The sequence below is a fragment of the Nyctibius grandis genome, unplaced genomic scaffold (assembly GCF_013368605.1).
Source record: "Nyctibius grandis isolate bNycGra1 unplaced genomic scaffold, bNycGra1.pri scaffold_59_arrow_ctg1, whole genome shotgun sequence".
NCBI classification, from domain to species: Eukaryota; Metazoa; Chordata; class Aves; order Nyctibiiformes; family Nyctibiidae; genus Nyctibius; species Nyctibius grandis.
Genome location: NW_027167600.1, coordinates 244941 through 259577, shown reverse-complemented (window position 1 = coordinate 259577; position 14637 = coordinate 244941). Strand labels below are relative to the sequence as shown.

General features: G+C 57.7%; 1 protein-coding gene across 2 annotated transcripts; it reads left to right on the top strand.

The window, feature by feature from the left end:
• The first annotated feature begins 799 nt into the window (after positions 1–799).
• LOC137677453 (NACHT, LRR and PYD domains-containing protein 12-like) lies at positions 800–13955 on the top strand. Of its 2 annotated transcripts, none has more exons than XM_068424766.1 (11): positions 800–877; positions 3723–5436; positions 6140–6232; positions 6781–6951; positions 7169–7339; positions 8363–8533; positions 8878–9048; positions 9530–9700; positions 11174–11344; positions 12366–12536; positions 13548–13955. In XM_068424766.1, exons 1-11 carry the CDS (start codon positions 841–843, stop codon positions 13615–13617), a joined length of 3111 nt encoding a protein of 1036 aa, XP_068280867.1. In that variant the 5' UTR covers positions 800–840; the 3' UTR covers positions 13618–13955. The 2 variants fall into 2 exon arrangements, with proteins under 2 accessions (XP_068280867.1, XP_068280868.1); XM_068424767.1 differs by lacking the exon at positions 800–877 and adding an exon at positions 950–1056.
• Positions 13956–14637: the final 682 nt, after the last annotated feature.

Sequence of the window (14637 nt, the reverse complement as noted above, 5' to 3'; positions counted from 1 at the left end):
TGGGTGCCCCCCACCCTGGGTGCCCCCCCCCACCCTGTGTCCCCCCCCATCTCCAGGTGCCCCCCCCACCCCTGGGTGCCCCCCACCCATCTCTAGGTGCTCCCCCCACCCTGTGTCCGCCCCCACCCATCTCCAGGTGCCCCCCCCACCCTTGGGTGCCCCCCACCCATCTCCAGGTGCCCCCCCCACCCCTGGGTGCCCCCCACCCTGGGTGCCCCCCCCACCCTGTGTCCCCCCCGCATCTCCAGGTGCCCCTCACCCATCTCTAGGTGCCACCCCCCACCCCTGGGTGCCCCCCCCCCCAATCTCTGTGTCTCCTCCCTAATCTTTGCGTTCCACCACCCTTGAGTACCCCCCCCCCATCTCTAGGTGCCCCCCCCACCCCTGGGTGCCCCCCCCCCATCTCCAGGTGCCCCCCCCACCCCTGGGTGCCCCCCACCCATCTCCAGGTGGAGATGGATGGTGGTAAGCGCTTCTGAGGTCCCTGCTGCCCCAGGACGTGGTGGGCCAGCAGCAGGTGCCTCTCAGGTACCTTCAGACACGGTCCACGGCCACTTCCCCAACCCTGCTGATGACACCCCGTACGGGCACCTGCAGCCTGGATCCATCACACCAGACCAGTGTGTGCCCATTCCACACCAGAGCTCATACTGGTTTCATACTGGAGCGCCCTCCTCCTCCCCCACCAGAGATGTGGGCGCCTGGTACACACGGGAGCCTCTTCTCTCCCCTTCTCCTCCTCGCCGTAGCTGCTCATCCCCGTTACACACCCGAGCTCCTCCCCGTGGATCCCGGCCCCTTCTCCCAGGGCGTTTCCACCACCACCGGCTGTCACCAGCGATGGGTCCCCGGGAAGCGCCGGAGGATCTCGCCGTGGGTACGAAGTTCAAGTTCACGGTGTCGCGCGTGGGTTACGAAGGCGGCCGGAGGGTGGGAGGAAGCCGGTGACGGAGCGGCGCCGGCTGAGCGCGTGTGCGAGCGCTGGGATCGGGTCGGTGTGCGGGGAGGGATCCACCGGGGACATGGCAGCTCAGCTGGGGCAGAAGGAAGAGGAAGGTGAGGAAGCAGGAGGTTACTAACCCTTTCCTTTCCCTTTCTTTCCCTTTTCTTTCCTTTTACTTCCTTCTCCTTTCCCTTCTCTTCTCTTCTCTTCTCTTCTCTTCTCTTCTCTTCTCTTCTCTTCTCTTCTCTCTCGTCTCTCCTCTTCTCTTCTCTTCTCTTCTCTTCTCTTCTCTTCTCTTCTCTTCTCTTCTCTTCTCTTCTATTCTCTTCTCTTATCTTCTCTTCTCTTCTCTCTCATCTCTTCTCTTCTCTTCTCTTCTCTTCTCTTCTCTTCTCTTCTCTCCTCTCCTCTCCTCTCCTCTCCTCTCCTCTCCTCTCTCTTCTCTCCTCTTCTCTCTCTTCTCTCTCTTCTCTTCTCTTCTCTCTCTTCTCTTCTCTTCTCTTCTCTTCTCTTCTCTTCTCTTCTCTTCTCTTCTCTTCTCTTCTCTTCTCTTCTCTTCTCCTCTCTTCTCTTCTCTTCTCTTCTCTTCTCTCTCTTCTCCTCTCTTCTCCTCTCTTCTCCTCTCTTCTCCTCTCTTCTCTTCTCCTCTCTTCTCCTCTCTTCTCCTCTCTTCTCCTCTCCTCTCCTCTCCTCTCCTCTCCTCTCCTCTCCTCTCCTCTCCTCTCCTCTCCTCTCCTCTCCTCTCCTCTTCTCCTCTCTTCTCTTCTCTTCTCTTCTTAAAGATCTTCTAGTTCCACCCCCCTGCCATGGTCATGGACACCTTCCCCCAGCCCAGGTTGCTCCCAGCCCCATCCAACCTGGCCTTGAACACTGCCAGGGAGGGGGCAGCCACAGCTGCTCTGGGCAACCTGGGCCAGGCTCTCACCACCCTCACAGCAAAGAATTTCCTCCTAATATCTCATCTCAATCTCCCCTCTTTCAGTTTAAAACCGTTCGCCCTCGTCCTGTCACTCCATGCCCTTGTCAAAAGCCCCTCTCCCGCTTTCCGGTAGCCCCTTCAGGCGCTGGAAGGTGCTAGAAGGTCTCCCTGGAGCCTTCTCTTCTCCAGGCTGACCAGCCCCATCTCTCCCAGCCTGTCTCCAGAGCAGAGGGGCTCCAGCCCCTGAGCTGGGGTGCTACACGCCCTGCCCTCTCGATCCTCTGCGGTGGGTTGTGGCTCACAGCTCAGGTGACTTGGTCTGCTCTGGGAAGGCCCAGACTGGGCCCAGCGATGGAGGGGAACTGGGTTCAGGGATGCACGGACGGGGATCGGGGGCAGCAGGAGAACAGGCAGAGTCCTCTCACGTTCATTTTCCAGTTTCAGCTCCCAGTCCTGGACCATCAGCTGGGAGCATGTGCCATCTGAGGAGGAGCTGCTGTGCTACCTGCAGCTGTCTCAGCCAGGAGATGGTGGTGCAGAGCCACGTACGCACCTCGGGAGTCTGAGGGACACTTCAGCTTTTCCTTTTCTGGCAGAGTTTGACAGAAGAGAGGAGATTTGATGGGTGATCTCTAAGCAACCGACAGCACCACTAGTTTATGGCGGTGGAGGTCGGCTGGAGCTCTGCCCTCTGACCCTGATTTGGGCCAGGGGATGCGCCATCAGCCACGTGTCTTCTGTTTGAGAAGTGACGGTGGAAGTCCTCCTCCTCTTCTACTCTTTTGGGAGTCGGCCTCTTCTCCCAGGCAACCAGCGCTAGGACAAGAGGACACAGCCTCAAGCTTGGCCAGGGGAGGGTCAGGTTGGACATCAGGAAGCATTTCTTCTCAGCAATGGTCATTAGACACTGGAAGGGGCTGCCCAGGGAGGTGGGGGAGTCACCATCTCTGGAGGGGTTTAAGAAAAGCCTGGACATGGCACTTAGTGCCCTGGGCTAGTTGCCATGGTGGTGTCAGGGCAATGGTTGGACTCGATGAGCCCAGAGGGCTCTTCCAACCTCATTGATTCTGGGATTCTGTGATTCTGTTTTGGATCCCAGGGATGGAGGTTTGAATCCTGGGGATGGACGTTTATTCCCAAAGGTGGAGATTTTGGATCCCAGGGATGGAGGATTTGGATCCTTGGTGGAGGTTTTAGATCATGAGGTCTGATGTTTTGGATCTTGGGGGTGGAGGTTTTACATCCTTGATGGTTGCAGTCTACAACTACCTGAAGGGAGGTTGTAGTGAAGTGGGAGTCGGACTCTTCTCCCAGGCAACTAGCAATAGGACAAGAGGACACAGCCTCAAGCTTCAAGAGTCACCATCTCTGGAAGGGTTTAAGACAAGACTGGACATGGCACTTAGTGCCCTGGTCTAGTTGCCATGGTGGTGTCAGGGCCATGGTTGGACTCGATGAGCCCAGAGGGCTCTTCCAACCTGGTTGATTCTGTGATTCTGCTTTGGTAGGGAAGCCAGGGTGCCTCACAGAAAGAGGTGTGTGCTCTTAGGTAAATACTCACCAGTCCTTCCCATGAGTACGTTCTTCCTACGTTGGGTTCCTCCTGCCCTACTTGGTTGAACTCAATGGAGCTGTGTGAAGAGGAGCTTGTCCCCCCCACTTGCCCTGAGCACAGTGGAGAGAGGCCTGCTCAGATGATTGCTCAGCACATGGTCAAGGTCTTTGGAAGTCTTCTAAAACAGACGTGTAAAATGAGTGCGGTGTGGTGGGAATGTGTGGTGGGAAGAGTTTTAACGGTGAGGGGCTGATGAGAAGTTTGCCTTTACTAGGAGGTGGTGTTTATGTTTCTCATTGGTTCAGATTACAGGCAGAAGTACAGAGACCACGTAGCAAGAGAGTTCTGCACGTTCAACGAGGTGAACACTGGCCTGGGTGAGAACGTGCCTCTGAGCAGCAGATATGCAAAGCTGATGGTGGTGATGAAGACTCAGAGCAGAACGGAACGAGAACGTGAGGTCCTGGGTCTCAGACAGAGACACAAGGAGGTCACAAGGGACGGTGCTAACCCCGCTGTCACTGTGGAAACTCTTTTTCAGCCTGATGAAAGAGAGCAGATACCACAGGTCGTCGTGCTGGTGGGAGCTGCAGGGATGGGAAAGACAATAACAGCGAGAAAGATCATGTTGGACTGGGCAAGAGGAGACCTTTACGCCCAGTTTGAGTACGCTTTCTACATCAGCTGTGGAGACATCAACCTTTCTGAGCAGGAAGATACGCTGAGTCTGGGTGACTTGATGTCAGGTTGCTGTCCTGATCGACAGGCACCACTTGGAGACATCCTGGCTCGTCCCCAGAAGCTTCTGTTCATCGTTGATGGCTTTGATGAACTGAGGTTTTCCGTGGATCAACCAACATGTAAATTATGCTCAAGCGCTGAGGAAAAGAAGCCCGTGGGAATTATTCTGAGGAGTTTGTTGGAGAAGACTCTCCTTTCAGAGTCCTCCTTACTCATCACCACAAGACCAACAGCTCTCCAAAGTCTGGGGCAGCGTTTAAAGACAGCGTGTTTTGCAGAGATACAAGGTTTTTCAGAAGCTGAGAGGGAGGAATATTTCCACAAGTTCTTCATGGATGAAGAAGCAGCAAGAAGAGCCATCAGTTTTGTCCAAAGAAATGATGCTCTTTTCACGATGTGCTTTGTACCCATCATGTGTTGGACCGTCTGCACCGTCCTTGAACGAGAACTTGGTGAAGGGAATGATCCTTCACAGCCTTCTACAACAATCACAGAGCTGTATGTGTCCTACCTGTCCAGATTGCTCAAGTGTGGGAAGGAAGATGTGAAGCAGGATCTGAAGAAGTTCCTGCCCAGACTTTGCTGCCTGGCTGCTGATGGAGTCTGGAAGCAGGAGACCCTGTTCGAGGAGAAGGAGATCAAGGAACGTGGCTTAAACCACCCAGTTCTCCGCTCCCTTTTTCTGAACGAGAGCGTTCTGAGGGAAGACAGCGAGTGCGTGAGTGTCTACAGCTTCATCCACCTGAGCTTCCAAGAGTTCCTTGCAGCGTTGTTCTACGCACTGGGGGATGAGGATACGAGGGAACACCTGGAGACCCCTGAGAAGAGAATAGAGCTGCTGCTTGGAAACTACACCGAGTGTAAAACACGTTTGGTGTTAGTGGTGCGGTTCCTCTTTGGGCTGTTAAAGAAGGAACCAAAGAAGAAGCTGGAGGAAATAACTGGCTGTGAAGCTTCACCTCAGCTTGAGGAAGGCTTGCTGACGTGGGCTCGGATAAGCCAAGGAGGAGCTTCGAGTTCTAACAGGGAGATTTATGACTTGAAGGTATTTCATTGTTTGTTTGAGAGTCAAGAAGAAACGTTTGTGAGCGGCGCACTGGAGCACTTCACTGGGATCCTTCTAAGTGATGTCGGCCTGACCCAGTTTGACCAAAGGGTTCTCTCGTTCTGTGTCAAACACTGGAAGGGACTGGACTCCCTTCATCTTATTGGGTGCTTCCTCACACGGGAAGACCATGACAACAAGGTCATTCCAGGACACCCAGAGAGATCTGGTCTGTAAGTATTGTCCTGTCTGACAACCACAGGGACAAAGTTCCTTGAACCAATAGTTGGTCTTCTCTCCACTTTTAAGAACTAAAACCAGTAGGAAGCGTTACCCAGCTGTTACAGTGAGGGGACACTCCTTGCCTTCCTACTAACAGAACTCCTTCCCCTACACCCTCCTCACGGTTACTCATTTCACAGAATCAACCAGGTTGGAAGAGCCCTCTGGGCTCATCGAGTCCAACCATGGCCCTGACACCACCATGGCAACTAGACCAGGGCACTAAGTGCCATGTCCAGGCTTTTCTTCAACCCCTCCAGAGATGGTGATGCCACCACCTCCCTGGGCAGCCCCTTCCAATGGCTAATGACCCTTGCTGAGAAGAAATGCTTCCTCATGTCCAACCTGACCCTCCCCTGGCCAAGCTTGAGGCTGTGTCCTCTTGTCCTAGCGCTGGTTGCCTGGGAGAAGAGGCCGACTCCCACCCCACTCCAACCTCCCTTCAGGTAGTTGTAGACTGCACTAAGGTCACCTCTGAGCCTCCTCTTCTCCAGGCTAAACACCCCCAGCTCCCTCAGCCGTTCCTCGGAGGTCAGACCCTCCAGACCCTTCACCACCTTGGTCGCCCTCCTCTGGACTCTTGATGTCTGTGAACTCGTAACCATCCCAACTTGCCATATCTCACGCAGAACATCTCCTCTCCTGCTTCTCCAGGCAGCCACCCCAGGCAGAGCAGTCACAGCCATCACTCCTGTCCCTGCCCCTTCAAGCCGTAGGAAATCCAAGGAGCCAATTGAAGACACTCAGGTGAGAAAACTTCTTCTCCTTAGAGACAAACCAACCCGAATGCCAGCCCTTCTCTCGAGCAGGCACCTCACTCCCTGCTGGAGAGGGAATCCCAAACCCCTGGGCATAACGTCCTTGTGCCTCCTGCCTGCGACCAGGGAGTGGGGAGGAGGAGTCACATCCTTCACCTGAGAAGGAACCGAGTCCTTCTCCTCCTCCAGCTTGTGCTCACAGCCCTCGAGCCCCGGGAAGGTCTCTGAAGGCCCTGCTATGAGGAGTTAGGGAGAGGGGCTGGCCACTGCTCCACTGGAACCCGTCCCTGGTCCCATGGAAACATCAGCTGGTGGTGGGGAGGGCGGAGAGGGACTCTCCCACCCCAAACAAGGGGCAGCTGAACCCCAGCCGTGCACCCTGGGGCCACTCATGGGCTGGGATGAGGCTCTGCTGATCCTTGGGGACTCCTCCTCCTCCCAGGACCCCGTAGGCAGAACTGGGAGCCTGGTGGGGGACCGCATCCGTGCTGGTGGCTCTGATAACCCCTGGCCCCCCGTTGGCGCGTCTCCCCACAGGCTGTGGCAGTGCCAGCTCACCAGCACCAGCTGCAGGGACCTGGCCACCGCGCTCAGCACCAGCGGGAGCCTGAGGGAGCTGGATCTGCAAGAGAGGCAGGTGGGAGACGCTGGGGTGCATCTGCTGTGCGAGGGGCTGAAGCATCCTGCCTGCCGGCTGGAGAGACTGCGGTGAGGGACACGGAGCTCCTCAGGGTACCACCCTGGGCAGCATTTGGTGGGGTGGCACTGGGGCTGGGCAGCTGCTGGGCGGTGGAAGTGGTGTCTCCCAGATGGCACTCATCAGAGAGGGGATGAAAGCCTGAACGAGGAGGCAGCTCGTTGGAGGGCGTGGGGTGGGTGGAAGTGCTGCGAAGCTTGAGGTCTTCCCCACGTGCCTTCCTTGCAGGTTGTGGCAGTGTGAATTGACCAGCGCCGGCTGTGAGGACTTGGCCACGTTGCTCAGCACCAGCCAGAGCCTCAGGGACCTCGATGTTGGGTGTAACAAGTTGGGAGATGCCGGGGTGCAGCTGCTGTGCGAGGGGCTGAAGCACCCAACCTGCCGGCTGGAGATCGTGGGGTGAGGGACCTGGGGCTCCTCGGGGCATTTCCCTGGGCAGTGCTGAGGGGGCTGAGGCTGCTGCCTGCAGGGCTGGGGAGAAGCTGCCATCGAGGTGAGCCTGCAGCGCTGGCTCCCTGCTCATCCCATGTCTGCCTGGAGAGCAGGAGGAGTGTGGAAGGGGTGCCCCTCCAGGCACCTGCATCCCCAGCCCTGGTGTCTGCTGAGTTCAGGGTGTTCAGCCCCACGTGAACAGGCACTGGAGGAGGGCAGAGGACAACACCCTCGTGAAAAGGCCATCTTCTGCCAGGGACAACTCGTTGCTCCACGTAGGACTCTGCAGCACCACGGAGGGCACTGCAGGTCTTGGGGTGGAGCAGGAGCCTTCCCCGTGGTGTCACAAGTTAAAAGCTCCCAGTTTCACCATCCTGGGATTCTCCCCTTCCCACCCTGACAGATGCAGCCTCCTGCCCCCCCTCCAGTGCAGCACAGCTGCAGGTTGGGGCTGTTGAAGCTGCAGGGTCTTGAAGAAGATCCAGTCCATCATTCAACCTGCTGTGGCCTTTTGGGTGTCTGTGGTGTCCTCCGGGTCCCTTCTGTCCACTACCTTCTGCCACGCTCCCCCTCTCGCCCTCCTGATCCCTCCCCTGAGGCCTCTGAGCACTATCCCAGGGGTGTGGAGCCCTTCAGGCTCTCACCACGCCATCACGTGGCACGTCATCACTTGGCTGCAGGGCTGTGGTCCATGGGGCAGGGACCTCTGACCTCCATCCATCTCCTCCTCTTCTCTCCCTGCTGTCCCTCTGCCAGCAGGGCTTCTGTGGGACCTGGCGAGCGTGGGGCTGGGGGCAGCCAGAGGCCCAGCAGGGCCACGGGGAGCGTTGCCATGGCCATCTAGGGTTGAGTCCCACTCCATCACCACCACCCTGGCTGGCCCAGCACCGAGTGGGTGGGACTGGAGGGGCCAGCTGGGGTTGGTGGGTGGGGAGGGCAGGGTGAGGCGCGTTGGTCTTGGTGGCTGCTCTTCGGTGCGTCTCCCCACAGGCTGTGGTGGTGCCGGATCAGCAGCGCCGGCTGCGGTGACCTGGCCACTGTGCTCAGCACCAGCCGGAGCCTGCGGGAGCTGGACGTTGGTGCTAACGAGCTGGGAGATGCTGGGGTGCAGCTGCTGTGCGAGGGGCTGAAGCACCCAACCTGCCGGCTGGAGATCATGGGGTGAGGGACCTGGGGCTCCTCGGGGCATTTCTCCTGGGCTGGACAGCTGGGATGGGGAGAGGCTGCCATCGAGGCCTCTTCTCCTTCCATTGTGCACTGCTGAGAAGAGCCATTTGTTCCCTTGTGGGAAGAAATGGGCTCAGAGGAGGCCGAGGGATGGGCTTGCAGAAGGTGGTGGCTCCAGCACCAAGTCCTTGTTGGCCAAGTGCTGGGTGCCATGGGTGTGGGCAGGGTTTCTGGCCATGGCGTATGAGCACGGGCTCGTTGAGAGGCTGGTGGGTGGTTACGTCTGTCCTGGTGGCTGTGGTGGTCTTGTGGCTCCTCTTGGTGTGTCTCCCGTGCAGGCTGCGATATTGCCAGCTGACCAGCGCCGGCTGCAGGGACCTGGCCGCTGCCCTCAGCACCAGCCCGAGTCTACGGGAGCTGGACCTGGGTGATAATGACTTTGGAGACCCTGGACTGCAGCTGCTGTGCGAGGGACTGAAGCAACCCACCTGCCGGCTGGAGATCATGGGGTGAGAGACCCAGCACCCCTTGGGGCATTTCCCTGGCTGCCTTGTGGGCAGTCCTTGATGGGCTCTGGGCTGGGGAGAAGCTGCCATCGAGGTGAGCCTGCAGCGCTGGGTCCCTGCTCATCCCATGTCTGCCTGGAGAGCAGGAGGAGTGTGGAAGGGGTGCCCCTCCAGGCACGTGTTTCCCCAGCCCTGGTGTCTGCTGAGTTCAGGGTGTTCAGCCCCACGTGAGTGGGCACCAGAGGAGGGCAGGGAACCAGTCCGCTGTGGTGGTGGGATGACTGGCGTGCACGCTGAGATGACTTTGTGACCAAACAAAGTGCCCAGAAATTCCCGTTTCTTGTCTGTAGCCTTGGGAGGTGCCCAGCGACTGGAAGCGCAGGGTCAAGGGCTACTGGGACTGAACTGGGAAGGCTGGTGGGAGCGTCTGGCTCTGGGTGGCTGTGGCAATCCCACAGCTCCTCTTTGTGTGCCTCCCCTGCAGGCTGCAGCGCTGCCGGATCACCAGCGCCGGCTGCGGGGACCTGGCCACTGTGCTCAGCACCAACCAGAGCCTGCGGGAGCTGGACCTGGGTGACAACGACGTTGGAGACACCGGGGTGCGGCCGCTGTGCGAGGGGCTGAAGCATCCCTCCTGCCGGCTGGAGAGGCTGCGGTGAGGGACACGGGGCTCCCTGGGGACCTTCACGTGCTGTTCACACTCCTTCTCCCAGCAGCTCCTTTTCCCTTCTTGGCCCCACATTTCAGACCTTGTGTCGTCTCTGGAAGCTGCCTGGTGACATCAGGGGCGCGTGGGGCACACCCCATGGCACTGGAGTTGGTTAGTCAGCAGCATCCAGCCCTGCTTCCCCCGTCACAGCAGAGTGACACACTGAGGTGATGGGACAGAACATGGCTAGAACTTCCTGTTCCTTGTCTCCACCATGATGGGCCCAAAGCAGGTGGGGGATAGGAACCAGCAGGAACTACTGAGCCCATTTCTCCAGCCTGTCCAGGTCCCTCTGAACGGCTGCACACTCCCCTGCTCTGTCAGACACTCCTCTCCCTCTGCATCACCTGCAAACTCGCTGAGGGTGCACTCGGTCCCCGTGTCCCATGAAGATGTTCAACAGCATCAGCCCCAGTGTCCACCCCTGGGGTGCACCACTGGTGACTGGCCTCCACGTAGACTCAGGGCCACAGTCCTTGAGCTGAGCTGTCCAACTGGTCCTAAATCCATGCCAAGTAGTCCCAGTCACCTTCCTGTCCTTCCTGGAAGTGTTTCCTGGGATGATTTGCTCCACCACCTTTCTGGGATGGAGGTGACTGACCAGCCTGTAGCTCCCCAGATCCTCGTGCTTGTCTCTCTTGTAGATAAGGACAACAGTTCCTCCAGACCTCAGGAACGTGCCTTGATTGTCACGACCATTCCGAGTTTATCCCGAGTGGCCTTGCAGTGACACCAGCGAGCCCCCTCAGCATTGTGGGTGCGTTCCAGCAGGCCCATGGACTTCCCAAACATTCCCCAACCTGATTCTCTGCACCAAGGACAAGTCCACCTTGCTCTGAACTTGCCCATTGGCCTGCTGAAGGCCAGTCTTACCAGTGAAGATCGATGTGAAGAAGGCAGGGAGTACTTTGGTCCTCTGCATGTCCTTCGTGACCAGGTCCCTGCTCCCATCCAGCAGCAGGCCAACATCTTCTGCGTTGTTTGTTCTTCTGAGGATGTACCTATAGGAGCCTTTGTTGTCCTCATCCCTTGCCAGACTCAACTCCAGTTGGGCTTTGACTTCCCTAACCCCATCTCTGCACCCTTGGACAGTGTCTATGTTCTTCCCAAGCCACCCTCCTGTGGTTCCACCTCCTCTATGTTTCCTTTTCATGCTCGATGGACGGTTGTTGAGCTTGCAGGAGGTGATCCTTGACTGTCAACCAGCTCTCCTTGATCCCCCTTCTCTGGAGGACAGTCCCTCATGGAGTTCCTCCATGCAGATCTCTGAACAAGCCAAGGGCTTGTAGGTTTGTGACCCAAACCCCACCTCTTGAGCAATGGTCTGGTGAGGAGACGGTGGGGGTGTGCATCTACCCGTGCGTCTGCCATCGCAGCGGTGACGAGACCCGTTGTATTCCTGATCTGCTGTGCCTGCAGGTTGTGGTGGTCCCACCTCACCAGTGTCTGCTGCGGGGACCTGGCTGCAGCGCTCAGCACCAACCAGAGCCTGCGGGAGCTGAACCTTGGTGGGAACAACCTGGGAGACGCTGGGGTGCGGCTGCTGTGTGAGGGGCTGAAGCATCCAACCTGCCGGCTGGAGACACTGCGGTGAGGGACCCGGGGCTGCTCGGGGTGTTTCTCCTGGGTGGTGCTCGAGGGGATTGGGCAGCTGCTGCCTGCGAGGACAGGGAGAGGCGGGGTCCCTGCCCATCCCAGCGGGCAGGGAATCAACCAGGTTGGAAGAGCCCTCAGGGATCATCGAGTCCAACCATTGCCCTGACACCACCATGGCAACTAGACCAGGGCACTAAGTGCCATGTCCAGGCTTGTCTTCAACCCCTCCAGAGATGGTGACTCCACCACCTCCCTGGGCAGCCCCTTCCAATGACCCTTGTTGAGAAGAAATGCTTGGAAAGGAGCTTTGGGTTGGGAAGGACCTTGAAGACCATCAAGTCACGTTGCCATGGTGGTGTCAGGGCAATGGTTGGACTCGATGAGCCCAGAGGGCTCTTCCAACCTCAGTGATTCTGTAAGTCCAACCATAACCCAACACTGCCAAGGCCACCACTACCCCATGTCCCTCAGCACCACATCTCAACGGCTTTTGAATCCCTCCAGAGATGGTGACTCCACCACCTCCCTGAGCCCCTTCCAATGGCTAATGACCCTTGCTGAGAAGAAATGCTTCCTGATGGCCAACCTGACCCTCCTCTGGCCAAGCTTGAGGCTGTGTCCTCTTGTCCTAGCACTGGTTGCCTGGGAGAAGAGGCCGACTCCTTCCTTCCTTCCTTCCTTCCTTCCTTCCTTCCTTCCTTCCTTCCTTCCTTCCTTCCTTCCTTCCTTCCTTCCTTCCTTCCTTCCTTCCTTCCCTCCTCCTGCCCTCCCATCTGCTGTCATCCTTCTCCTACACACCTCTGAGAAGACCTGTTTGGTACCTCCTGGGAGGGGATTGGCTGTGGGGAGGCCATGGGCAGGGCTGGGAGGAGGGAGTGTCTCCTGTGCTGTCCCCTCATTGGCTGAGCAGGTGGGTGTGTCCTGGATGTGGGCAGGGCTTGTATGGGCGTTGGCTGGGAAGGGGCTGCTGGGTGGTTGCAACCTCCATGGGGGATCTTCTCCGGGGCATCTCCAGGCTGCAGTGCTGCAGGATCACCAGTGCCAGCTGCGGGGACCTGGCCGAGGCGCTGAGCACCAACCAGAGCCTGAGGGAGCTGAACATCAACACTGAGGACCTGGGAGCTCCTGGGGTGCAGCTACTCCGCGAGGGGCTGAAGAGTTCTACCTGGCAGCTGGAGACCATGAGGTGAGGGACCTGGAGCTCCTCAGGGACCTGGGGCTCCTCGGGGCATTCCCTGCTCATCCCGTGGTCCTTTCCTGCCCAGGGAGCACGAGTTGTTCATGGAAGAGGTGTCCCTCCAGGCATCTTCTTCCTTGAGGTTCTTGAGAGGTTGAACTGTTTCATGGTGTGAGATCTGAGGTTGCTCTTAGATGGTTGTCCTCTTCCCAGACTGCATGGAGCAAAGACTCCAACCCTGGGAGATCTGAGGTTGCACTTAGATGGTTGTCCTCTTCCCAGACGGTGTGGAGCAAAGGCTTCACCTCTCCAACACTGGGAGATCTGAGGTTGCTCTTAGATGGTTGTCCTCTTCCCAGACGGTGTGGAGCAAAGGCTTCACCTCTCCAACCCTGGGAGATCTGAGGTTGCACTTAGATGGTTGTCCTCTTCCCAGACCGCATGGAGCAAAGGCTTCACCTCTCCAACACTGGGAGATCTGAGGTTGCTCTTAGATGGTTGTCCTCTTCCCAGTGAAAGAAGGGTTCTGTTAGGAAGGTCCTTATTCTGAAGGACCTCCAGGGTCTGTACAGACCAGAACCATTCGTGGGGCTGCTGGTGGAGTTCTCCCAAGACCACAAGGTCTTGCACTTGCTGAAGAATCAACTAATAATCACAGAATCATTTTGGTTGGAGAGGACCTTTAAGATCACCAAGTCCAACCGTTACCCCAGCACTTGCAAGGCCACCACTAACCATGTCCCTCAGCACCACATCTCCACGGCTTTTAGATACCTCCAGGGATGGGGACTCCACCACTGCCCTGGGCAGCCTGTTCCAACGCTTGACAACCCTTTTGGAGAAGAAATCCCTGGGCAGGGAGAGCAGCAGTGGGGAAACGGGGATGACAGCGAAAGGGGGGGGCTCTGGAAGGACTTGGGAGCAGGGTGGGGTGAAGAGAGGTGCTGCTGGTCCCTGTGCAGGGCGCTGGGGTGTCAGGATGGGGCGGATTGAACAGTTCTCCCCGGCTTCTCTCCAAAGGTTAATCAGATCTGGATTAAACGAAGGAGCGCAGCAGAAGCTGGATCTCAAAGAGGAAAAGCCCAAGTGAAATCAATGTCACATGTCTTGAGCAGGACAACGTGCAGGGAAGGTCTCCAGGCTCATGGTGCTCTCACAGAGGTGGGATGAAGGTTAAAAGAGGATCAGGAATGACAGCTTCAAAGGAGGTTGTGGCATTTTCCTCCCTTCCTGCAACCACTGCCCGTCTCTGGACTCTCCCAGTGCCAGATGATCCCTGGGGATGGCACCCAGGAAATCCTGCCGGGGTCTGGTTTGCTGTCCACGACAAACAACATCGCAGTGGCCAAGTAGGAGCTCCCTGAGCTGCAGAGATGTCCTCTTCTGGACTCCCAGTGAATTCCTGTAAATACACGTCCAGGTCCTTCCTCCTGCCTTGCTCTTCTGTGTTTAGCAACAGGATTAAGGGTCGGTTCTTGAATCCTGTGTCCAGTTCTGGGCCCCGCACTTCAAGAGAGACGTTGAGGTGTTGGAGCGAGTCCAGAGGAGGGCGACCAAGCTGGTGAAGGGTCTGGAGGGTCTGACCTCCGAGGAACGGCTGAGGGAGCTGGGGGTGTTTAGCCTGGAGAAGAGGAGGCTCAGAGGTGACCTTAGTGCAGTCTACAACTACCTGAAGGGAGGGTGGAGCAGACAGTCGGCCTCTTCTCCCAGGCAACCAGCGACAGGACAAGAGGACACAGCCTCAAGCTTGGCCAGGGGAGGTTCAGGTTGGCCATCAGGAAGCATTTCTTCTCAGCAAGGGTCATTAGACACTGGAAGGGGCTGCCCAGGGAGGTGGTGGAGTCACCATCTCTGGAGGGATTCAAAAGCCGTGGAGATGTGGCGCTGAGGGACATGGGGTAGTGGTGGCCTTGGCAGTGTTGGGTTATGGTTGGACTTACAGAATCCCAGAATCACTGAGGTTGGAAGAGCCCTCTGGGCTCCTCGAGTCCAACCGTTGCCCTGACACCACCATGGCAACTAGACCAGGGCACTAAGTGTCCCCTCCTCCCTCCTTGTGCTCGGTCACGGGAGAGCCGGGCTGCCAGCAGCTGGCACTCAGCCCTTGCAG